Source organism: Camarhynchus parvulus, chromosome 28 (assembly GCF_901933205.1).
Source record: "Camarhynchus parvulus chromosome 28, STF_HiC, whole genome shotgun sequence".
Lineage (NCBI taxonomy): Eukaryota > Metazoa > Chordata > Aves > Passeriformes > Thraupidae > Camarhynchus > Camarhynchus parvulus.
Window position 1 is genome coordinate 3,628,784 of NC_044598.1, and position 24,648 is coordinate 3,653,431.

At 52.4% G+C, this 24,648-nt stretch overlaps 1 protein-coding gene across 1 annotated transcript; it reads right to left on the reverse strand.

The window, feature by feature from the left end:
* Nucleotides 1-5,978: 5,978 nt before the first annotated feature.
* ACER1 (alkaline ceramidase 1) lies at nucleotides 5,979-18,069 on the reverse strand. Its single transcript, XM_030966808.1, has 7 exons — nucleotides 17,977-18,069; nucleotides 10,112-10,226; nucleotides 9,484-9,607; nucleotides 8,685-8,699; nucleotides 7,968-8,108; nucleotides 6,926-7,063; nucleotides 5,979-6,147 (listed from the first exon to the last, which is right to left on the reverse strand). Exons 1-7 carry the CDS (start codon nucleotides 18,067-18,069, stop codon nucleotides 5,979-5,981), a joined length of 795 nt encoding a protein of 264 aa, XP_030822668.1.
* Nucleotides 18,070-24,648: the final 6,579 nt, after the last annotated feature.

A 24,648-nucleotide genomic window follows, 5' to 3' on the forward strand; every position in this document is an offset into this window, starting at 1 on the left:
TGAGGGCAAATCCAAATGGCTGAAGTGTTTGCGCCTGGAAATTTTTATTTGATCCTCATAAAAATGTTTGGTGCTGGGTAAGAGGCAGAAAGAGGGAAATAATGGTATTTTTGACCCTTTGCTCTGTGATATTTTAAACACTAAGATTCATAGAATCGCAGAATGTCCCACATTGGAAGAGACCCGCAAGGATCATGAGTCCAACTCCTGATCCTGCACACACACCCCAACAATCCCACCCTGTGCATCCCTGAGAGAGTTTGGCTTGGAAGGGACCTTAAAGATCATCTGATTCCAAATCTTAATTGGAATGAATCTCTATCTTTGTCTGCTTGTAAGGATGGTAAATGTTATTTAATGTTACATGGGCAAATCGTGAAGCCTGATAGGATGATTCATGATGAACAACACGTGCAACTTGTTGCCATTTTTGCTCTGTTTCACAGATTTGGGGTTGATTTCACTTGTCAGCGCTCTGGTGGATGTTAAGACTTGGCAATATTAGGATAGCAAACAGCAAAATCTCACATATATTAATTCCTGCATTTTCACATGACAGATTTCATTGATTAATTTTTAAACTGGTCCCAGAAAGCACTTAGTGAGATATTGAAATTTGCACTTTATTGGCATTACATGGCACTATTCCTTGCTCCAGCTCAGCAAAATATATTCTTAAGTGTAAGTGCCATTGATATCAATGGAATTATTCATATTCTTAAAATTAAACATATGCTTAAACATTTCAGGAAGCTGAGACAGCTGGTCTCTTGTTGAAGGCCTATCTAAATAAATGCAGCATCTACAGCAGATTGTGAAATTTATAACCCCATGCACAACTTAATGTTGAATATTTCAGCATTTCAGGTAAATCTTCACCTTTTGTTAAATATTGATGCCAAAGAAGCAAAGTGGGACATTCCAGGACAGTCCAGTTTTATGTTTGAACACACCTGTGAAGAACCTCTGCAGGAATAGGGACAGAAGCAATTGAACGTTCATAGAAAGTGAAAAAAAAAAAAAAAAAAAAAAAAGTGGAGACTGACCCTAATTGAAACCACGTTTTGAGCTGTAATGGGAAGGCACAGAAAAATTAATCCTGCCATTTTAGGTATTTTGATAGCAGCCATTAGTGGAGAGTTGAAGTTATTCAAACCACTTTGCCAGACAGAAGGGAGCTGCTTGTTTTTCTTCTGCCAGCAGCAGTGAGAATGTCTTCCCAAGTGGAACCAAACCACAGGGGTTTATAGAAACAGCTGAAGAGATTATTTGATCTTTTGATTAAAACCTCATTTTTTGGTCAGCTGGTTTATTTTCCCAGGTAATGGCTGTGCTTCTCCTTCCCCACATTTCTGAGATCCCTGGTCAAACCCAGCCCTGGCTGTGGGTGCAGATCAGACAGAAGGACACCCTGCAAAAACAGAAAGTGACAGAGCATTCCCTGGAATATAGTGACACTATTCCCTGATAGCTTCCACCTGCCCAGAACAGCCAGCAATATCTGTGAAATCCTGGCATTTATGGTTCATTTTGTCTTCTAAGAAAAGTGGACAGCAAGGATGTGGGGAAAACAATGAAGAAGGAAAAAAAAAGGAATGTCTTTCCTAGCAGTTGTGAAGTGGGTGGGACAGGACTGCCAGACCCCAAGCTGGAAATCCTGTGTCAAACCTCCAAAGTTACACTGAGAGTTGAAAGGACAAGACTTTTAAAAAGTAATAATTCTTGGAGCTTATCTCTTTCCTTCCTGGGTTTCTCAGCCCTTTGTGCTCATGCTTTCAAACTTTTGGCTGCAGCCGTGGGAGATTAAAGCTAAACATAAAACCAATGTTGGTTTCACCTGACTCGAAGTCAGTCCTGAACATTGCCAGGCTGGCACTAAAATCCCAGCACTTTGTGACATCCACTCCCTGTTTCAAAACTACCCTGTCCTTTCTCTCTGAGACACTTTACAAATAAAGATCTTTTCCAAAAGGCATAAGCGACACTCCAGTGAAGCAATTTCTTTTCCTGGCACTGCTAAGAGCAGGGACTGAGTTATTATTAATTACTTTTGCATTATTTATGCAGGTCCTTGAATGTGCAATATCTTTTACAGATAAATCACTCTGCCTTGAAAAGTTTCCAGTCTGCCAGCCAAATCCTGGGAATCTGAAACAGCAGGAGGCAACTGGTGCAGCAGAACAGGTAAATGTTAATCCTTGATGCTGCAGGACTGGTGCCTTATCAACGTTTTTCTTTCATTTGTTTTGCAATTGCACCAAACAGACTCAACTGATGCTGTTGTTTCCCAACCTCTTTAATCTGGCATCAGCTGATGGGAGCAGCCTCCATCCTCTTCCTCGTTCCCACTCCTTCTCTAGCCTCTCTTTTTTGTGGTTTATGCTGCAGTGGAGAACCAAAGCAGGGACGTGATGTGGCAAAATGAAGGAGAGGTTTCTTTCTGGCCAGTCCCAGCCTGTCCCCCTGTGCATGGGGCTTTGCAGGTCCTGTGCTCAGCTGGTGCCACACCTGTCACACCCACATGGCCCAGGGAGCCCTCACAACTCCCCAGGGTGTCAAGAAGGGCCCACTGCAGCCTCTCACCCCTGAGGAGTTCCCCACTCACTGTTCTGGCCATCCCTCCATCCCCCTGCCAGCTTTTAGGGCTGTTTGTCAGCTCTGCCCCACACACTGCAGCCGTGGCTCCCTGGCAGGAAGGACAGAGCATCCCCAGCAGCTCGGGGGCATTTTGGAGATGCGAAGCCAGCCTCAGATAACCCAGTGCAGCCCCGGGGATGCCCAGACCACCGTCACAGGCTGCTTTTGGGGCTGCTTTGCTTTCTCAGGCTGCAGCCCTGCTCGGAGCAGGAGGCCCAGCCCCGGGCACTGCCGCCCTTTTAAAGCTGCTTTGTGGGTTTCTTTTCTTTTCTCTCTCTCTCTCTCTTTTTTTTTTTTTTTCCTTTCCTTCCCGCAGGTTCCCAGGGCTGGGGATTCAGCTTCTGGCCTCATCCAGAAATCCCCGAGGGTTTCAGATCCCCACGAGGCCTCTCAATGTCTTGATCTGCTTGAATAGGCATTTTTAACGCGGCCCCGGCTGTCATCGGGGCCTGTTACAGTCACTCAACTGCAGCAACATTGTTCTCCCGGCAGACACCTCCCTTATTTCCATACTGCACGGGGGGATTTGGCCACTGAGGCCGAGCATCCCACCGGGGCTGGCTGGCCAGAGGTGGCCAATTAGCCCCCCCCCCACCCCACCCCCACCCCATCCCCAGCCCTTCATCCCCTAGCCCTTCATCCCCCAACCCAGCCCTTCATCTCCCAGCCCTTCATCACCCAACTCAGCCCTTCATCCCTCATCCCTTCATCCCCAGCCCTTCATCCCCCAGCCCTTCATCCCCCCAGCCCTTCATCGCCCCAGCTCTTCATCCCCCCCCCAGCCCTTCATCCCCCAGCCGCGGGGCTGCTGGTGCCCGTCCATCCCTGTGGCTCCTGCCGGAGGTGAAGGTGACCCCCTTTTCCTGTGCCAGGGGCTCCCTGGCAACGCCGCCTTTTCTTTGGAAGCGGCCTCCTCCACCCCCTGACGGGGCTGGGGGCTGTGAAAGCCCCGCTGCACTTTTGAACTTGCTGCCGGCGCGTTCAGGGCCAGCGGCGGCGGCGGCGGCGGGGCCGGGCCCAGCGGGGACCCGGTGCAATTGCCCAGAAGTTATTAATAGGCTGGGGAAGAATGCGATGATGGGCCGGGGAAAGGGTGAGGATGAGGAGGGGGGAGAAAGCGGCAAGGAGGGTCAGCGAAAGGGAGACGGGGTGATGAGCGGAGAGGTGGGAGCGGTGGCACGCAGGGGAGACAAAGAGGCAAAGAGACGGGATGGGCACCAGGATGGGCAGACAGGGGCATGCACAGGCTGGAGATGCCGGTTCCCAGTGTCCTGCACCTTGTGCAGGTGTCTGAGGGGCGGCCGTGCTGCAGCAGAGGTGTCTGACTATCGCCGGCCGGGGGCTCTGTACAAATCACAAACGGGATGGGGCTGCTGTGGAACTGCCTTGAGCTGTTTTATTTTCCAGCATCAGTCTCATTCCATGGTTATAACAATGGTAAGATGCCACCAGCTCGCATGTCAGGCAGCAGATGCCTTTAGCAGCTTTCCCAAAAGCCTCTGATTTTGTGGATTCCCACATCTAACCCCAGAGAACAGAGGGACCAGGCCTGGGAGTCCAGTCCATGGCGAGGCATTTCTCTCCCAGGAAGAAATATCGCTCGGGGTTCATGAGCCAAATTTGCCATCTAGTGGCCCTGGGAACCATTGCAGAGAGAGCCACGAGGCGGCCGCGGCCGTGGGAGAAGGCACTGCCCATCACTTTCTCCCCGGAGATAAAATCCAGAGTGCTTCTGCTGCTGCTTTACTTGCCGAGGCCCAAAAATGGTCCCAGGAGTGACATTACCTGGGTGTGGGTGTGCTGCAGGGAGCCACCCTCAGGCACCTGCCAGCCTTGGTGCTCTGCAGGGACAGTCCCTGCAGGCTGGGCCAGGACCCAGGCCCAGCACAAGGCTCAGCTTGGCACTGTGAGCAGCAAGGTTTGGGGAACACGAGAGTGTCCCATGGCTGTGAGAGCAGCAGCAGGGACAACCTGCAAAGCGCAGCAGTGTCCTTCTCTAAGGCTCTACATCTCTCTGTTCCTGCAAAGGCAATGACATTTTTATCTGATGTCACAGAATCCCAGAATATCCTGAGCTGGGAGGGACCCTCAGGGATGATCAGTGCAGGATCTGTCCCTGCACAGCCACCCCAAGGACCCCACCCTGAGCACCCCTGGGAGCTCCTGGAGCTCTGGCAGCCTTGGCACCATTCCCTGGGGAGCCTGGGCAGTGCCCAGCAGCCTTGGGGGGCAGAACCTTGCCCTGAGCTCCATGCCAAGGCCTGGCCCAGCTCCAGCCCTTGCTGGGCTCCTGTCCCTGTCCCAGAGCAGAGCTCAGCCCCTGCCCCTGTGCCTGCCCTGGGGAGGAGCTGCAGCCCCCGAGGAGCCTCCCCTCAGTCTCCTGGGCTGCAGCTGAACCAGCCAAGTGCCCTCAGCTGCTCCTCAGCCCCTTCCCCAGCTCCGTGTCCCTCCTCTGGGCACTCTCCAACAGCTTTGGATCCTTCTGATCTTGTGGTGCCCAAAGTGCCCCCAGCACTGGAGGTGAGGCTGCCCCAGGGCAGAGCAGAGTGGGACAATCCTCTCCTTCAGCCAACTTTGACCATCCTGGCTCCTTGCCTCATCCTGCCCCCCACACAGCCCTTCCAGAAAGCAGAGGAATCTCCAAGTTACCTTTGTGGCCTTTGGAGACTCAGAGCTGGGGAGGAACATGGGCCACTGGGGTTTGAGGAAGGGGAAGAGCCTGGGGCAGGACACCCCAGGATCTGGGCCAGCAGAGCCTCTTTTGGGCTCTCACCCAGGATTTCTCTTTATGAACAGCTCTCCCTGGGTCAGAGAGAGATTTGGCCACCCTGTCTGTGGGAGTGACTGGCAGACAAGAGGATGTGGTGCAGTCAGAGGAAAAAAAAAAAAGCTTCAGTATAAGTCAGTGTCCACAGCTTTAATGCACAGCTGTCCTGAGTAAAACCACATACATCAATAAATAGAGTTAATAATAATAATAATTAGAGCAGCCCCAACAAACCCAGCTGTCACCAGTTTGGCTTCAGTGTTCTCCGCTGTGCCCTTGTCAGCAAGGGGTGCTGGTGCTTGATGAACACAGAGGACACAGAAGCAGCACCGTGTCCTTCCCCACCTCGTGGGGATCTGCTGGAGGAAACCTCCAGCTCCCTGAACACCAGCCTGGGCAGAGCCTTCCGAGGCACCTGTGGGCTCCCACCTTGCTTCATGCCCAGCATGACGAGGCCTCAGCTGCTCCCTGCCCCTTCCACTACCGCGCTGCCCCTGCCTGAGGAACAGGAGGAACACAAGCGAGTGTGAGCATCACACAGCCCGTGCCCAGGGAGGCCTGAGGGCACCCAGCTCTAGCACTGCTTGTGGGGCTCCTCCAGGGTGACATAGGGCACCACAACAGGCCACGAGTCGCTGGGCCAGTATTCCAGCTTTGGCTTGAACGAGGGCATCTCGTAGCTGACGTCGAAGTAGATGACCAGAGGGCAGCAGTACAGCAGGGACAGGGCTATCAGCACGTGCCTGCCAAGGAAAACAAAATTATGTGTTGGACAGAGGGTCATGGCATGGTTACCCTGAGGATGCAGCCCCCAAAGGTCCCAGGAGGGCTGCAGGGAGTGTGTGTCCTGCAGGTTTGTGCCTACAGGGAGATCCTGGCAGAGCTCTGTGAGCTGGGCTGGGCTGGCAGAGGGGACTCATTCCAATCATTCCCCATTTCCTGGCTGCATTGTCTGTCCCAACCATCCCAGTGCTTCGTGGGGATGGATCTGAGTGTGCAGCACTTGCCTACAGGGAGATTCTGGCAGAGTTCTGTGAGTTGGGATCAATTCCTGGTGCAGCAGGGCTGGGCTGGCAGAGGGGACTCATTCCAACCATTCCCCATTTCCTGCATTGTCTGTCCCAACCATCCCAGTGCTTCGTGGGGATGGATCTGGGTGTGCAGCACTTGCAGCCCCACCTGGGCAGGCACTGAAGTATCAGGTCCAAACAAAGCCCTGCCTTTCAGTTTGGCTGCTAAAAGAACTCCGAGGATGCTGTACTTCACACAGCAGCCTGGGAGCAGCCACAGCCCTTTGAGAGCCCACCTGGACGGACTTCTGGATCCATTTCACTTGCAAATCAGTGCTTGGCTGGTGTGGAGGAGGAGAGGGACATTAAACAGTGAATCCTTGGGCTGAGTGAGGAGAAACACCAATAGTGACAGGAAAAGAGGAGAGGGTGGGGAAATAATTTTTCTGTTTCTCTGCTGCAGACCTTTCAGCCCAGGGAATGGTTGGGCTGGGGTTCCTGGAGCCCTTACCAGAAGCTGTGGAAGTAGGGGAAGTTGATGGCCTGCCAGAGCCAACAGAGCCAGCGGTCACTGATCCAGCTGGTGATGGCCAGGGCCCACCACATCACCATGACTGCAGCCATCCGGTGAACCCGCTTGTCATTGCACCTGGAGGACACAGAGAGGGATAGGGAGCACAGCAATCATGTTGGGAGGAAAGGGAGTTGTAAACAGGGCTGGTTCCTGCCTGCACATGCAGCAGTGCAAACCCCAGCAAGCTCCTTCTGGAGAGTGTTCCACAGGAGCTGGAGAAGTGTGGCTCTGGGGAGAGGATTTCTGACTTTCTGGGGGTGAGGATGATGCTGGGCGATGCCAAAGCACTCCTGTCTTTCTCTCCAGACCCTGGTGAGTTCTCCCAGCCCCACACTAGTTCCCAAATGCCCCACGAAGGGGAAGGAGCTGCAGAGATGGCAGCCAAGGGGGGAATCATGGACTCATAGAACTGTAAAGGTTGGAAAAGACCTCGAAGATCATCATGGCCAGCACTTAACCCAGCACCACCAGCATGTTCAGCACAAAACCCTGTTCTCAAATGCCACATCCACAGGGCATTTTTGAAAACTTCCAGGGATGTTTTCAAAAACTCCCTGTGTTTGAAACCTTTCAGGGATGATGATTCCACCACTGTCCCATGGGTTTTTGAAACCTTTCAGGGATGATGGCTCCACCACTGTCCCGTGGGTTTTTGAAACCTTTCAGGGATGATGATTCCACCACTGTCCCATGGGTTTTTGAAACCTTTCAGGGGTGATGACTCCACCACTGTCCTGTGGGTTTTTGAAACCTTTCAGGGGTGATGACTCCACCACTGTCCCATGGGTTGCCCCCATTCTGCACAGCCACCTGTGCCAGGTGCCCTTCCAGTACCCCACTGCCCACTGAGCCTCTGCCTGCTCCCTCCCAAGTACACGTGGCTGGTGAAGACTTGGGCTCAGTTCACTGTTGAGGACAGAGTCACTGCCCAGCAGGAGCACAGCTGGAGCTGCAGGTAACCCCTGAGCCCCCTCCTTACTTCTTGAGCTCCTTCCGGGTCAGGTAGAGCAGGTGGAAGGCGATGCAGTTGAGCGCGTAGGCATTGAGGGTGGGCTTGACAAAAGACATCAGGGTGCTGATCACGGTGGTGATACCAGTCAGCCAGAAGAAATGCCTCCTGAGGGGATTTAGGAGAGAGTGTCAGTGCCCCCAGGGCTCGCAGGAAGGGAGGGTAGGGATGGGAAAGGTCCTGAGAGGGGCGAAGCTCCTCCAGCACGTCCCTTCTGTTTGCACGTGGCTGACTCAGTGGCTGTGGGGTCCTGGCAGGGAGGCTGAGGTAGCAGCCCCCAGTGGGTCTGTGACAGACCCCGAGCACAGCCCAGAGGCATCTCTGCACTTTCCTGGGGTGCCAGGCATGAGGCACAGGCACGGAGCTCTGCACAGGGAAGGGCTGCCAGGCAGGGCTGTGCAAACACTGGTCTGGGCTCCCTGAGCAACAATAGGGTTCAGAGGGGCCTTTCACATGCAAATCCCTTCCCAAGTCCCTCTCTCTCCCCCAGCTGGGTCTCCTCGGTGAACTCCTGGTGACCTCCTGTTCGGCATGGGAAGAGCAGCCTTGGAGCAGGTCTGTGCAAGGAGCGGGGCTGGCCCGGAGGGCTCCAGCCAGGAGGGAACATCCTCTGAGCAAAGCCCTGCTGGGTTCCCATTTCTGCTGGTGTCACAGACATCCTGTATGAAAAATCCTTTCCTTGGGATTTTTCCTCCTGAGAAGCTCAGAGGCCTCAGGAACAAAATGTAAACATTGATTATCTGCTGCTGTGGAATGCAACAGGTGCATCTGTGATTGGCCCATGTTGAATATTTCTAATTAATGGCCAATCACAGCCCAGCTGGCTCGGGCTCTCTGTCTGACCTACAAACCTTTGTTATTCATTCCTATTCTATTCTTAGCTAGCCTTCTGATGAAATCCTTTCTTTTATTCTTTTAGTATAGTTTTAATGTAATCTATATCATAAAATAATAAATCAAGCCTTCTGAAACATGGAGTCAACATTCTCATCTCTTCCCTCATCCAAGAACCCCTGTGAACACCATCACATGCTGGTCCATGCCCTCCCAGTGGCCCCATCCTTTCTGCAGGGCTCCTCCTCGAAATGAGGGCTGTGACCAACCTGTCCTATGGGAAACCCCCTCAGCCTTGAGGGAAAGCTCTCAGTGGATGACAGAGGATGCTGGAACAGATTGACAGCACGAGTAATTGAATGTTAATGTTCAGGAATGATTAATTTCCTAATTAATTTTGAAATTCTCCATGCAAAGTTTCCTCTGCAGCGACACAAACACAAACAGCTCCAGCTGAGAGGGGGATTTTGACTTTTCCTCTGTCAGCACCATAAGAAGGAGGGCCTGATCCTAAAGCCCTTCAGGGACCTCAGAGCTGACCCCTTGCAGGGGAACTGGGGGATCTGTGGGTCACCACACCTCAGTGTCAGTGTCCCATCCCTCCCCTCAGAGCCTGACCGTGTCCCTCTGGTCATACCTGGTCTTGATGCACTTGGGGAAGTAAGCCTGTGGGTACCAGAAGGAATAAGCCACAGCCAGCGTCCAGAGGATGGAGAGCTCATCCAGGAGCTGCCCCACGTAGCTCAGGGTCATGTGGAAGTACATGGAGAAGAGACCTGCAAGGAGCAAGGGCACCTTGAGATGACAAAGCTCCGTCCTCCCACCAGCCCTGGGAGGTTCTTGGGGGCTGTTCCTGAAGATCCACCATTCCTGGACACCCCACCATTCCTGGAGACCCACCATTCCCGAAGATCCACCATTCCCGAAGATCCACCATTCCTGAAGACCCACCATTCCTGAAGAGCAGGGCGTGGATTTTGCTGTTCAAGGGGCCTGGACTGAGTCAGCCCAGTCACACCATGGGGATTACAGGCCTGGAAGCTGCACATCCACAGCTGGCAGCAACCATGGGCTGCAGGCTTCAAACACACCTGGCTGCTTGGATGCCCACCCGAGTTTTCCCTGTGCTTTGGCCACTGAGACTCTCCAAAGGTCTCATGTTGGGGTAGTCAGGCAACCTGTCTGAGTTTTCTCTGTGATTTGGCCACTGAGACTCTCCAAAGGTCTCATGTTGGGTAGTCTGGCAAACTGTCTGTTTTTCCCAGAGTGCTGGCACCCACCTACGAGGATGAGCAGCCCTGAGACAAAGTAGAGGGGCACAGCCTTCTTCTGGCAGTACTGCCTGTTCAGGTACAGCAGCGCAGGGGACAGCAGAAAGAAGCTCACATTGCTGATCTGAAAAACAAGAGGCACACTCAGCTCCTGGGCAAGCCCCATCCCACCACAGCTCAGCATCTCCTGATCTCCAGCAGGAAGCAGGGGTTGTTCTTGGCACAGGGAGAGGGCAGAGGTGTTTCTCCAGAAGCCAGGCTGGAACTGGAAGGGCAGCTCTTGCTGTGGCAGCCAGCAGTGGCTGCAGACACCTCTGTCCTCCCTCAGGGCCAGCAAGGCCAGGGTGAGCTGCTGTGTCCCTTTCGGGTGATGCTGGTTTATCTTCAGCTGCCTGGTGTCTCCAGCTCCTCTATTTGCATCCATCTCCCTCTCGTGCCAACCCAGACCCTCCAGGAGCTGCCTGGATGGCTCCTGACCCCTCCAGCCAGCAGTGATTCCCCTGTGAGGGGTTGGGAGGGTGTGAGGAGCTCGGCCAGCACAGCAAGGCACGGTCAGCAAAACATCCTGACCTGGGAGTGGGTGTGGTGGGGAGCAGCAGGATGAGCAGGACGGCAGTAGGTGGGAACGGGCAGGACTGAGGTGACATCCTGTGGTGTCAGGTGTGAAGCCACCTGGCCTGGGAGGAGGAGTTCTGGGCACTGGTAATTACATGAGGTCATGAACCTCCTCTAAACACACCTGGCAAACGAACACAGAGGAATTATTCTGCTCTGGTTTCCAACTCTGCAAAATTCCTTCTTTGATCGACTTTGATGAGTCTGGGGAGGAGAGGGTTTGATGGTCTGGGGAGGAGAGGGTGATGCTGGGGAAGAGGGGATGGTGCTGAGGAAGAGGAGAGGATGGTGCTGATGAAGAGGGGATGGTGCTGAGGGAGAGGGATGGTGCTGAGGAAGAGAGGATGATGCTGGGGAGGAGGGGATGGTGCTGGGGAAGAGGGGATGGTGCTGAGGAAGAGGAGAGGATGGTGCTGGGGAGGAGAGGATGATGCTGGAGAGGAGAGGATGATGCTGGGGAGGAGGGGATGGTGCTGAGGAAGAGGATGGTGCTGGGGATGAGGGGATGATGCTGGGGAGGAAGGGATGGTGCTGGGGATGAGGGATGGTGCTGGGGATGAGGGGATGATGCTGGGGAGGAGGGGATGGTGCTGGGGAGGAGGGGATGGTGCTGGGGCTCAGCCTCCTGCTGGACTGGCTGAAGGTTCCAGTGCTTTGCAGAGAGGAGATGCTGATGGGCAAAATGTGGGAGCTGGGGAGGAGCAGTGGGTGCCCAAAGCCCGGACCTGTCTGCTGGGCCAGGCCTGCTCCACCCTGCAGCACGGGGGAGGGAAATCTGAACTCATTTAATTACCCTCTGTGGGTTCCTACCCTGCCTTTTTCACCTGACTTTGCAAGCTCAGGGAAGGGATATCAGTGGGAAGCACGGCCTCCCCACTGAAAATAGTTCTTGCTTATGAAAGATTGGGATTGTGGTGCTGCATTTACCGGCCAGACAGCTCTTTGGGGCTCTGGAGCCATCTGCTCAAGTGCCATTTGGCAAAGCACCAGGGTGACTTTTATCTCAGCCTGACAATCCTTTTCCTTTCATCTTCCAGCTCCACGCTGACCCAGACCCCACCCCTGGAATTTGGCATCCACAGCCGGAGTGTCCCCCCCTCAGCCGCACCAGGTGAACTGCAAAATCGGTGCTGGGATCCCCGGGGATCCCAGTTTATGGCAACAGGGCTGCAAATCACCGGGATGTTGTCATTTCTCTGGAACACACCCTCTCCTATTCCAGAGGGAAACACAATTCATGCCTAATGTGAGGTCTCTATTCCCTTAAACACCGCAGATTCATCTTGATTTTCACTAAGGCTTCCATGAGACAAGTTGATGCTCCCATTAGCAGCAGTTCTCGGCGCCGAATGGATTTGTTTTCCATAGGTGCTTAGAGCCAAATCCAGGCCAATTCCCACTCCAGCCATGAAAAGAGAAGCGCTGCTCCCACTTGCACCCTCGAGGTCAAATTGTTCAGAAACGACTGAGAAATCAAACAACGGCCACGCTTCAAACATTTCTTTTCCCTTGAAATGATTAAGGAGGCTTTTGGAAGGCGAGGAGAGGGAAAACGCTTTGGGGAAAAGGCAGGAGAGTGCAAGTGCCAGCACGAATTCAGTGAGGAAACGCGGGAGAGGAGAGCCCCGCATCCCCGAGCACCGGGCATTGCAACAGCGCCATTAATTACATGATAGCTGCGTTATCACTTCATTAACTCGGGACGAGATGTGCAAGATCAGATAGCAGAGGGGAGGGATAAGCGGGGGAACCGTGCCAATAGGGTCAGGAAGATAAACGGGATTCCGAGTTTAGGGAACAGCTCCCACCCCCGTGGGGGACACGAGAAGGTTTTCATCACTCTGATTTGTAAATGCTGACTTTCTGTCTTCCCTCTAGGATGTGGCAAGCTCCGTCTCAGGTGTGGTTGGGAGGGTTTTGCTCCCAGCACAGCCATTGGAAGTTTTTCTGGAGTTTCTGCTCAGGCTGGGACCCCCTAGCACAGATTCTATTTGAACCTCTGCTCCCTCTGCCCGAGGAGATTTGGAGCCAAGGTGTGATAGGACGTGTGAGAGTCCCCCTGCCTGAGCTCCCACTCCCCAATAAATGTGAGTTATTGCTCCAGGTGCCTCAGCTGAGCCCAACTATTTGCTTCTTCTCCTAGGAGAGAAGAGAAGCTGGGATCAGCACCACGGCTCAAATCCTGGTGCATGAACGGGAGCATTGGGAAGAGCCCAACTTCTGCAGCTCCAGCCTGAGACAGAGGGACAGAACCTTCACCTGTGACAGGTGAGGTCAACCTCTGATGTGGATTGAGGCAGGAGCTGCTGGTTTAGGCACAGCAGCAGGGGCTGCTCCTCACTCACAGAAATCACAGAACCCACAGAATTCACAGAATTCACATGATTCACAGAATTCACATAATTCACAGAATTCACGGAATGCACAGAATTCACAGAATTCACAGAATTCACGGAATGCACAGAATTCACAGAATTCACGGAACCCACAGAATTCACAGAATTCACAGAATAAATGCTCCAGCCAGGCACTTTCTGCAGTGGAAGGAGATTCCTGGCAGGGAAGGACTCGGGGCAGGGAGCTCATTCTCACTCACAGTGAAGCAGCTTTAGCTGACAGAGGAGCCCACAGGGCCAGACACAGAAGTGAGCACCTCTGAGGCTCTCCAGAGCTGTGCAGCAAGCTCCTAAAGCCAGGCCTGTGTTGCAGGGGATGAGGCTGCAGGTGCTGACATCACAATGCCTCTGCTTTGGGGTAGAAAGCAGCAGTTTGGGGAGTGCTTGCAGCATCCTGGGCACAACTTTCTGGGCAGGCAGGAGAGCCATGGGGTTAGTGAGAATGTGAGAGGGCCAGGACACCCCACACACCCTTCTCTGATAGATCTGCACCCTTGATTTCACCACTGCATGGAGCATCCAGGAGCTCTGGGTGTGAGCAGCATCAGAGCTGCTGCAGAGACGCTGCTGAGGACCTGGGTGCCATTGCCAGCACCTTGGATCAGTCATTTCAGCAAAGAAACCAGGGTAGAAAGACAAATCGCTGACTGATGACCCTCCTGGAGCACAGTTCTGCTCTCCCCTGAGCAGCCAGAAGACAATAAATGTCTGGGTCACTGAGTCACTATAAATAGAGCTTTGTTGCTGAACTGCATCCAGCCATGAGCCACCATGTGTTATTAGCTACTTCAAGGTGCTGTTTACATTCTTTTCTCATACCCCTGGTGCTTATTTCCAATAAAAAGCATCCAAGCCAAGCAGGCCTGAGAGAGTGTGGCTGGCACAGAGCAATCCCCAGCAGCACATTTGCTGCTGCTGCTGGCACAGAGCAGCTCTGCTCCAGCCCCGGGCAGGGCTGGGAGGAAGACATTGAAGAGGATGCTCTGTGAGCAAACCCTGCTGATTTAGTGAGGCTTGGGTAGGAGCTGGCTGGGTTCCCAGTTAGCTTAAAACTCCAGAAAATTGACACTGAGGTAAATATTGGTATAATTAATTCAGGGCAGTAACAATTGCAGCAACCTGAATGGGGGGAACAAATGAAGGGGGAGGAGAAGCAGAGAAGATGCAGGGTGGGAGGATCACAGCTGGGATGGTGTCATGTCACAGACATCTTTTATGGAAAATCCTTTCCTTAGGATTTTTTCCTCCTGAGAAGCTGAGAGGCCTCAGGAACAAAATGTAAACATTGATTATCTGCTGCTGTGGAATGCAACAGGTGCATCTGTGATTGGCCCATGTTGGATGTTTGTAATTAATGACCAATCACAGCCCAGCTGGCTCAGACAGAGAGCTGAGCCACAAACCTTTGTTATCATTCCTTCCTATTCTATTCTTAGCCAGCCTTCTGATGAAATCCTTTCTTCTATTCTTTTAGTATAGTTTTAATATAATCTATATCATAAAATAATAAATCAGCCTTCTGAAACATGGAGTCAGATCCTCGTCTCTTCCCTCATCCTGAGACCCCTGAGAACACGGTCACAGTGCCCTGAGCCCCAGCTGGACCTGCAGGATGCAGCCAGCAGGGATAGCCACAGCCCTCAGCCTGGCCAGATTTCTATCATCCTGACTATAATCTAGATTTCTATAATTCTTTAGGGCACATCACAAGGAGCCTGATCCTGGGGGAGACCCCAGAGTAGGAATGGGGGTCCCTGTGCTGCTGCAGGGGTGAGACCCAGGCAGTGCCAGCCAAGGATGGGACCCAGGCAGTGCCAAACAGGTTGTGTTGGGTGAGGGAAGTGTGACAGTGGTCACAAGGGTTTTCGGGGTGAAGGAAGAGATGAGATCCTTGACTCCATTACAGAAGGTTTGATTTATTATGTTATGATATATACATATACTGTACTAAAAAGAAAAGGAAAGGAGAGTTTCCAGAAGCTGCTAAGCTAAGCTAAGAAAAGTAAAGAATGATAACAAACCCGCTCTCTCAGACTGTGTCCGAGAGATCTCAGTTCTGGATTGGCCATTAATTATAAACATGCAAGTTGGGCCCATCCAGACAGACCTGTTGCATTCTACAGCAGCAGATGATCTATTGTTTATGTCTTGTTGCTGAACTTCTCAGCTTCAGCAGGGAAAATCCTGAAAGAGGATTTTTCATGAAAGAAATGTCTGTGACAAGGAAGGGACCCAGGCAGTGCCAGCCAAGGATGGGACCCAGGCAGTGCCAAACAGGTTGTGCTGGTTGAAAGAGGGACCCTGGCACTGCCTGCCAGGCTAAAGGGGGGACCCAGGCAGTGCCAAACAGGCTGAAGGAGGGATCCTGACAGTGCCAAACAGGCTGTGCTGCTCAGGAAGGGACCCAGGCAGTGCCAGCCAGGCTGTGCTGCTCAGGAAGGGCTGATGCCCATGTCAGTGATGTTCCTGCCCACCTTTGGTGACAAGGTCTGGCCCTGAGCACAGCACAGCGTTAGGGCTGTTGTCAGATGCTCAGATAAGGGCAGATTTCAGGAGGGTTTGCTGCTCTGCCACCCCTTGTGTGGGCGGGGGGTCGCCAGCCAGCCCAAGGCTGCCATGGCAGGGCTGGATTCCTGCTGCTCAGGAATCACATCCTAACACAGAATTGCTTCCCTCCCTTCCTGCACTGGCACTCTGCTCATCTCCTGAGCCTGGCAAAAAGTTCAGCAGTGCAGGGGCCACAAAAAGCTCTTTCTCTGCTGAGGAAGAGGTGCCCAGTGTCATACAGAGGAGAACAAGGGCAAGTCCCACCACTGGGAAAAAATCCTGCAGGGTTTGCTTGTCCATATCCCTCCCTATGTTATATGAATACAGACATTGCCCTCTTGCAACGTACACTTATATGGATTCTGACTGGGAATTCAGCACTGAGAGATCCTAATTTTTTTTCTTAATTGTATGTTAATATTTGCCTTGGTATTGAAATCAGACTTACTTCTGTTGGCTCTGTTGGACTACTCCATCACACAAATATCACTAAACTTCTTTTATCAGGTTGGAAGTTAAATTCATTAGATCTTCACTTTTTTTTGACCTGCCTCTTCACTGATCCTCTTGCATCTCTGAGTTGCAAAATTTCATGTTCTCTCTCTCCCTCAGTATCACATTCCTTTTTATCTGCATTGAGTCATGCATTGGAGAGCTTTTCCTCACTGTGCCTGAGTCCCCACAGTGAGAATTCATCCCAACAAGCCCAGTGGTGTGGAATGGAAACCTGGGAGGCGGCTGTGGCTCCTCCAGGACTGGGCACCTGGGTGAGATTTTCAGGAGTAGCCGCAGAATTTAGAAACCTGTGCCACCAAATGAGCCAGGCAGCTGAGAGTTAATGTTCTATGGGAATTACAGGGCCTACAAGGATTAGTCATGCATCTGGCCACACCAGCTGGGGTCCAGCAGAGGAGTCAGACACTGGAGTGCTTTTGAAGAGCTCCTGAGATAGCTGTTGGTGTGATAAGGACTCTGAGCCTCTTTATAACTCTGGTGTCAAGGGTATCTCAGCTCCTGTTTAAAAAATGCTGCCTTGTGTATAAAACTAGGACATGAGGCAAATTTACCTCCTGGAAGGAAGGAATTCACACCAAACCCAAACCCTTCACTTTCAGGCTTTGTGCTCTTGGTGGCAATCAGCCCCTCTGCAGGGTTAGCAGCCACCCTCTCAAACCCAGAGGCTTTGGGCACTTCCAGCTGCATTTAGAATGGTTTGGGTTGGGAGGGACCTTAAAGATCATCTCCTTTCCACCCCTTGCCATGTGCAGGGATATGTTCCACTCACACAGGTTGCTCCAAGCCCTGAAATCCGAGATGCTGATGCGAGTGTTGAGTGATTTCTCCATCTCCTTGCTCATTTCCCTGCTCTGCACCTCTGAGCCCATGCAGCAGCAAGCAGCACAAACCCAGCTGGGTGCCACAGGGAAGCAGGGTTTGGTCTGGCCTGGCAGATCTTTCTTTGTTGAGTGCCTCAAAGAGCAGCGAGTGCACACAGCCCCCTCCTCTGAGAGCCTGGAGCCTGCAGGACTCGGGCTGGGCAATTATCGTTATTACAGGTAATTTATTAAAAACAGGAAATGCTTTAAAAAAAAAAAGAGGAAGAGCCATTTCCATGAGAACAAGATCTTCTAGTGTTAGGCAGCAATCGCCAAAAGCTGTAAACAAGGCCTGTGGAAGGCTGTAAATCCACATGCCTCACACCCCTGGGAGCCTTTAATTGCTCTGAGGGAGCAGGACATGCTCGGAGAGGCTGCTGATCTCCAGCCCTGTGCAGGCAGATATGGATGCTCCAGCCAAGGCACTGGCACTGGAGGCAGCCTGGGTGGTAAAGGATCACAGGAGGTGAAACGGCTCATGCTCTGAGCCGAGTTCCGTGTTCCCAACCTGCCTGACACGGTTCATGGAAGTGCTGCCTCGCATTTTGCCACTCCTGCGCGTTTAGCTGGAATATGTGAGCCCTGTGTGGGACTTAGCCCGGCTGGCAGCAGAGCTGCAGGACTGGTATAACAGGATCTCACAGATCTGGGCTGTGAAGGAGCTCTGCCGGAGTTTTCTCACTGGGAATCAACCCCCCCACACACACAACACAGAAATGCCCCTGACCCCAGCAGGTTTTAGGGAGCACCCATTGCAAGCAGCAAAACTCCCCTGATTTACCTGAAGCTCAGAACGCACTCCCCACACCAGCACCCTCCAGCACCAGGAAGTTCAAGGGAGCGAGGAGGAGGACAGAAAGCAGGGATGTGCCATGCTGTGTGGGTCCCAAAGCAGCTCCTGGGTGCCTGGAGCCAGCCCCAGCCTCCCCGAGGCACTCACGGTGTTGTAGTACTCGGCGATCACCGCCGAGCGCACGAAGTTGCTCTCACACCAATCCACCTCGGCACTCTCGTAGGAGAAAATGCTCGGCATCCTCAGCACCCTGGGGAAAAGGAGAGCAGCGGGTCAGTGGTGGGCACAGGGGAGCACAGGGCTGCACACCCAAAGGGGACCCCGCTCCTCACACGTGTGGTACCAGCACAGCGCCTTACCCAGCTACCAAGGGCTCATCCTCTTCCCAACACACATCCTACTGCTCAACAGTTCCTCTCTCCCCTCGATGCAGGAGTTGCAAATTGCCCCAGAAAATGCTCTTGGGCTCTGAGGACGGTCACCAATCCATGGCATTAACATCTCTTGCCAGGTGCTGTTGCTGTCACAGGACTCTTCCCCATTTCAGCCCAGTCCTGGCCACCTCATCTTCTCCCTTCTCCTCACTTTCTTTATGACTCAGACCTTCCTGCCGGGAAGACTTCCCTGTGCTCTGTGAGTTACCTCTGGGGAGTGGACAGCCCTGCAGAGGTTGGTGCTCATTGGCTCTGTTCTCCACTGTCGCTCCTCAGCATCTTCCCAAGGGCTGGGACTCGGCTCATGGGAGCTCAGGCCTGGAGCACCAGCACAGAGCTGGGCATTGCTGGAGTCCTGGGGCACTGGGAGCACTGGGAGGTGCCTCTTTCCTCTGAATTGGGTTTCACTTGGGGTGCGCTCCCAGGCAAAGTCCACCCTGGTTTACCGTTGAGAAGGGTTGGAGTTTGACACCTCCAGTGCTCTCCACTGCCAGACCCAGCCTCTGGCAGCACTGCAGCTACAAACGGGACTCCAAACAAAAACAGGTCTAACCTTCTGCCTGTTTTATTCCCCCATGTTAAAAACTTTCCTGTCCTCATTGTTTCTCAGCACTCTTTCCTTAATTTGAAAAAGCGGCTCTGATCTTATTTTGATCAGAAGTTTCCTATTCGCTATGTATTTTTTTCAGATCCTTGAGACTTTAGAGCTGTTTTTGAAGACAGCTGCCAGCCTTAGAGGCATGTGGAAGCACCACCAAACCCATGGTAGCTGGATTTTTGGTACAAAACAGAGACAGGGATTCCCTGGAGCTTTGCAGTTCAGTCCCTGGATGTGGTGTGGGACAAACCCAGCCAGCCGTGCTGCTCCAGCCCTGCAGAGTGAGCAGGTTTGGGGTGACACCAGGCAGGTGACACTGCCTCAGTGGCATCTCTGAGCTCCTGAGATGCTGGTGGCAAACAGCTTTTCTTTGAAAACCTTTTCAGCTCTAATGCAGGGAAGGGAAGTTTGTCTCAAACCCACTCATCAGTTGATGATGTCCTTGAGGAGAAACTCCCCGTTTGCAGCAGGGTGAGCTGAGCCACCACCGTGTCCAGCAGTGCCCTGGGTGTGCAGCTGGGTGAGGCTCCCACAGCTGCCTCTGCCTCCCTTCCCAAGCAGTTCAAAGGGAGGAAACACAGGAGTGGAACACAAACGAGCTCTGCTGCAGCTCCTGCTCCGACCAGACCGACCGACCCGAGGGTGAGCTCCACTCTCACCATGGCCTCTCCTTAATCCAGGCTGGCTGCTCCCCAGAGATCACAGCACAGGAGGCACACAGGTGGCAGGCAGAAGGGTTTGAGGGCTGACTCTTCATTCTCCTGGGTTTCCATGTGCTCCTTCACAGCACAGGGACTCTCTCCTCATCCCTCATCGCTTCTACAGCGATGCAAGGTGAAAAAACAATCAGAGCCAGGATGGCAAATCCCAGCTCATGGCTGAAGAGATGTCAGTGGAGAGATGAAGAGGCAGGTGAAGGGATGGAGAGGCAGAAGAAGAAGAAGAAGAAGAAGAAGAAGAAAGAAGAAGAAGAAGTAGAAGAAGAAGAAGAAGAAGAAGAAGAAGAAGAGAAAGAAGAGAAGAAGAAGAAGAAGAAGAAGAAGAAGAAGAAGAAGAAGAAGAAGAAGAAGAAGAACAAGAACAAGAACAAGAAGAAGAACAAGAACAAGAACAAGAACAAAAGAACAAGAACAAGAACAAGAACAAGAACAAGAAGCAGAAAAATGGAAGCACTGATGGAGTGCCCAGCACTGGCTGCTGGTGTCTCCTCCCAGCCTGGCTTACCTGTGATCCCTGGATGGACCAGCACTGCTTCCACACTCTCTGGGAGCTCCAAGGTTTCCAGCAAAGCTGGAGCAGCAACCTGCCCTGCCTCTCTAGCTCCGGAGGTATGCCCACAGCGTGAGCTCACTGCCAGCAGCCGCCAGAAAATCCCCTCTCTCCGTCCCTAGGGAAAGACTTGGGATGGGACAGGAGTCATGTGCACCCTGCAGGCAAAGCTGGGTCCCCACAGGAAACATTTTGGCTGGAGGGGTTTATATCCGTGCCCCTGATGGGCAGGGGCAGGGAGGCAGGGCAGGGAAGCGTGAGCTGGAAGGGTTGGAGGAGCAGGGGTGGAAATGCAGCCTGAAATCATCCCAGTGCCCCCGGGCAGGCTCCCTGCGCAGGCGCACGCACCTGGACCTGGCCCTGCTTCTCCCAGGGGAGGGAACATCCACACAACATCCACACAACATCCACACAAACTCCCCTGCACAAGGAGAAAACCCAGTGCGAGGGTTTCCACCAGAAAGTGCGGAGCAAGGCGATGCTGCCTCTTTCAGGATTTCAATTCAAGGCGCTTCTCAGCTTTTTCCCCCCAAATGCTGTTTTGTTATTATCAAAAAGAATGTTGTTATCAGATCTCACTTCTTCTAGCAGGTTTATTTTGTTATTTAGTTAAAGAACTATCTGAACAGGACACCTTTGGGTGACTGCTTTGCAAATATTTTCCTCCTGGACTTCATTCAGGTGTTCAAGAAATTTGGCAGCAATTAAATTTCCCCCCCAAAACAACATTTTTTCCCTCCGTGTAGAGTTGAGAGAAATATGTTGTTTTCTTAAACATGAAACTTATTATTTGGCTACTGTTTCCTGGTGGAGACACCACAGGCAGGGTGAGACCAAGTTCTAAGGTTCCTGTCCCTGTCCCTGTCCTTGTGCTTTCTGAAGAGTAGGGATCAAACCTTTGCCCTGGGGAGAAGCTCTTTGGGAATTTCAGCCATTTATTTTGCTACTCCTATAAAAAAGAGCATCCCTGGGAGACCTGGGCTGTGCCAGGGCTTACAAAAGCCTCACAAATCCACCTGGCTTTGGAAATGAGGGTAATTAGCACGGCAGGAGCAGCAGCTGGTGTTGCACCATGGTGGAGCCTCCGTTACCTGTCCCCAAGTCCAGGCTTAGCGTCCTTCTAGGACAAGCTTGGAGCAGAGGATCTGAAGGGATCCCACAGAGCTGCTCCCACCCCTGGGTGGTGAAGTATTTGGGATGGATTTGCTTCTTCTTCACTTGGAACTCTCAATGGACTGTGCAGGCAGGACACCAAGCCCCCAGGCAGGAGTTCCCCAGTTCCTCAGGCAATCCTGTCACAGACATCTTTTATGAAAAATCATTTCTTTAGGATTTTTCCTCCTGAGAAGCTGAGAGGCTTCAAGAACAAAATGTAAACATTGATTATCTGCTGCTGTGGAATGCAGCAGGTGGATCTTTGATTAGCCCATGTTGGATGTTTGTAATTAATGGCCAATCACAGTCAGCTGGCTCAGACAGAGAGCTGAGCCACAAACCTTTGTTATCATTCTTTTCTATTCTATTCTTAGCCAGCCTTCTGATGAAATCCTTTCTTCTGTTCTTTTAGTATAGTTTTAATGTAATATATATCATAAAATAATAAATCAGCCTTCTGAAACATGGAGTCAGATCCTCATCTCTTCCCTCATCTTGAGACCCCTGTGAACACCGGTCACAGACTCTCAGTGAGAAACAAGTGGTGACTTGCCCATCCCACTGGGAAGGTGGCAGAGATGGATTTGGGAAGAAGATCCCACGCAGGTGATGCCTGCTCTGTGTGAACATCTTTGAAAAGAATGAGTTTTCCCACCCCAAAACCTCCGGGGTGAGCGAAGTGTCCGAGCATCCCTGCTACATCCTGTGCCAGCAGCAGGTAAATAACTGGGGAGGGTGTCACGGGTCTGCACCTCCCCTGATTCATCAATAACTGGGTCATAAAGAGAGCTTGGTTTCCTGCTGAGTCCTCACTCCACACTCCTGCCAATGTTTACATCCTCCTGCCTGTGGTCAGCAGGGCCTGGGATGCTGAGGATGCTGAGGATGCTGAGGATGCTGAGGATGCTGAGGATGCTGAGGATGCTGACATGGGGGTGGGCTGGGAACAGAGGGAGGGTGCCCAACGAGCACAGGGTGAAACTTCTGGGCCTTGTGAGAGTAACACAGAGACCCCACAGTGCTGGCTCTGCTGAGGCCCCACCTCAAATCCTGGGCGGAGATTTGGGCTCCTCATGATGAGAAGGACCTGGAATGTGTCCAGAGAAGGGAACAGAGCTGGGGAAGGGTCTGGAGCACCAGGAGGAGCTGAGGGAGCTGGGAAGGGACTCAGCCTGGAGCAAAGGAGGCTCAGGAAGGACCCTGTGGCTCTGCACAGCTCCTGACAGGAGGGGACACTTTGGGGGGGTCAGGCTCTGCTCTCTGGCCACAATCAACAAGACAAGAGGAAACAGCCTCAAGTTGCTCCGAGGGAGGTATAGATTGGAAATTAGAGGCTTTTCCTTCACAGAAAGATTGTAAAGCACTGTAATGGGCTGCCCAGGGCAGTGGTGGAGTCACCATCCCTGGAGGTGCTCAAAAGCAGCGTGGATGTGGCACTTGGGGACATGAGGCAGTGCTGGGCTGATGGTTGGGCTTGATCATCTTAAAGGTTTTTGCAGCCTTAAGGACTCTGTGATTCTAAACCTCCCTGTATCTGAAAATTCTTTCTTTTAAAGCTTCCCTGGAGTCCTCACCTCCTTGCTGAGCCTCCTCACACCTCAGCTCTGTGCAGGTCGGTGACACAGGGACTGCCCTGTCCCTTCAGCTGCTCCCTTCCTGCTCCCTGCCACTCTTGCAGGGCCCCACATCCCAGGGTTTAACCTGGACAGCCTCATCCCAGTGACACAGAGCAGATGAGGCTGTCCAGGTTAAACCCTGTCCTGTGTCACAAAGCCTGGCACACGGCCTGGTTGTGTCCCACAACTTATTAAAGATTCTATTTGCAGTTGGTGACCACTTAAAGATCACATCTTACTAGTGATGATCTGCATTGTGTTTTATTTTCTGTAGAATTATGGTTATTTTTTTTTTATATTATGTTGGACAGTAATTAAGGGTTTTTTTCTGCTTTCTTGGATTTCTTTCAAGATCTCTAGTAGGTCTTGGTGCTTAATTAATTGTTGTGGAGGTTTTGGCTATCTCTGCAAAACAGCAGCTCCTTTTCCTCTCTGTCACCCCTGGGTACCGAGGTTCTCACTGGCACAGCTGAGAGCAGGCAGTGCAACCACAGAACACAGCTGGTTTGGGTTGGGAGGGACATTAAAACCCACCCAGTGCCACCCCCTGTGCACCTTCCACTGTCCCAGGGTGTCCCAAACCTTGTCCAAGTTGAGGGATGGAGCAGGAGCTTCACAGGAGCTGGACCAGCTCAGGGCTCAGCTGGCAGGATATTTAATCCATTTAAATATCAGGCTATTGAATCAATTTACTTTTATTGCTGTGTGCACACAAACCATGCTGGGCAGGCAGTTCTGCTGCTGCTGCTGCCAAAAACTGGGAAGAGGGGCCAGTTTGGGAAAATCCAGTTGCTTAACTTGAGGCTGGTCCTACCTGCTCTGTCCCGTGGCACTTTGGATTGAGATTTCCACCCGAACTGCTGCTGAGGTGGGAATTTTTTTTAAGGGATACCAATTACAGGCACTGTGGGTTCAGGGCCACGTGTGTTTATTTATTGCTTTGGCTGCTGTGGGCAGAGGGGCAGCAGGAGCAGGGCAGGGAGGATGAGGTGGGAGTGCTGGCATCCCACATTGCCACTGCTGTTGGCTCAGCACAGTGAGTCAGAGCCCTGGGGTGGATGGAGACGAATGACTCTGCTCCATCCTCAGAGGGCGAGTCAGGAAGGGAATTCAACCATTTGGGGTCATTTCTGCCCTGCTGCAGCACTCTGTCCATGCCCAGGAAGGCCCTGGAGCTGCCTGGACAGGCTCCATCCCACTGCCATCCTCAGTAGTTCAAATCCAGAGCTGCAATTTCCTGCTTCCAGGTATTAAAACCACAGGCAGGTGACCTGGGAGCTTTGCTAATGCTGAACAGTCAGATAATCCCTCTCCTTGCTGGCTCCAAAGGGCAGCAATCTGTCCTCTGCCTGTGTGATATTCTATATTTTTTGGTAATATTCTACAGCAACAAGGTTCTATTTAAGTAGACGCTGGCTGGAAGAAAAAACCAAACCAGCTTGGAAGCTGTTTCACAAATTGTGGTCAGGAAGAAATAACAAGAGCAGCAGGGGAGGTGCTAATGCTGGATGTACCAAATGGGAGCATTTGCCTCTGTTGCTGCCTCAGAGCCCCTCAGGAGCAATGTCCCCACTCCTTTCCCTTCTGCAGAGCTGCAGATATCTCTGTGTTTCCTCAGCAGGCTCCAGGCAACCAAAATGCAGCAGCAGAAGGAGCAGTGAAGGCAGGAGCTCCCCACGCCAGGTGTGGCTTCGAAGCCTCCAGTGCCTGAAACACCTACTGGGTGCAGCACCTTGTGCAAGTCAGC

Bases quoted from the DNA above. Each gene is read 5' to 3' on its own strand.
- ACER1 (XM_030966808.1), bottom strand. From the start codon at position 18,069: ATGCCGAGCATTTTCTCCTACGAGAGTGCCGAGGTGGATTGGTGTGAG. The intron at 9,608-10,111 runs GTGGGTGCCAGC...TGCTCCTTGCAG, and splicing joins AGGGCTGCTCATCCTCGTAG to GTCTCTTCTCCATGTACTTC. The intron at 6,148-6,925 runs GTAAGGGCTCCA...TTTCCTTGGCAG, and splicing joins CCCTACTTCCACAGCTTCTG to GCACGTGCTGATAGCCCTGT.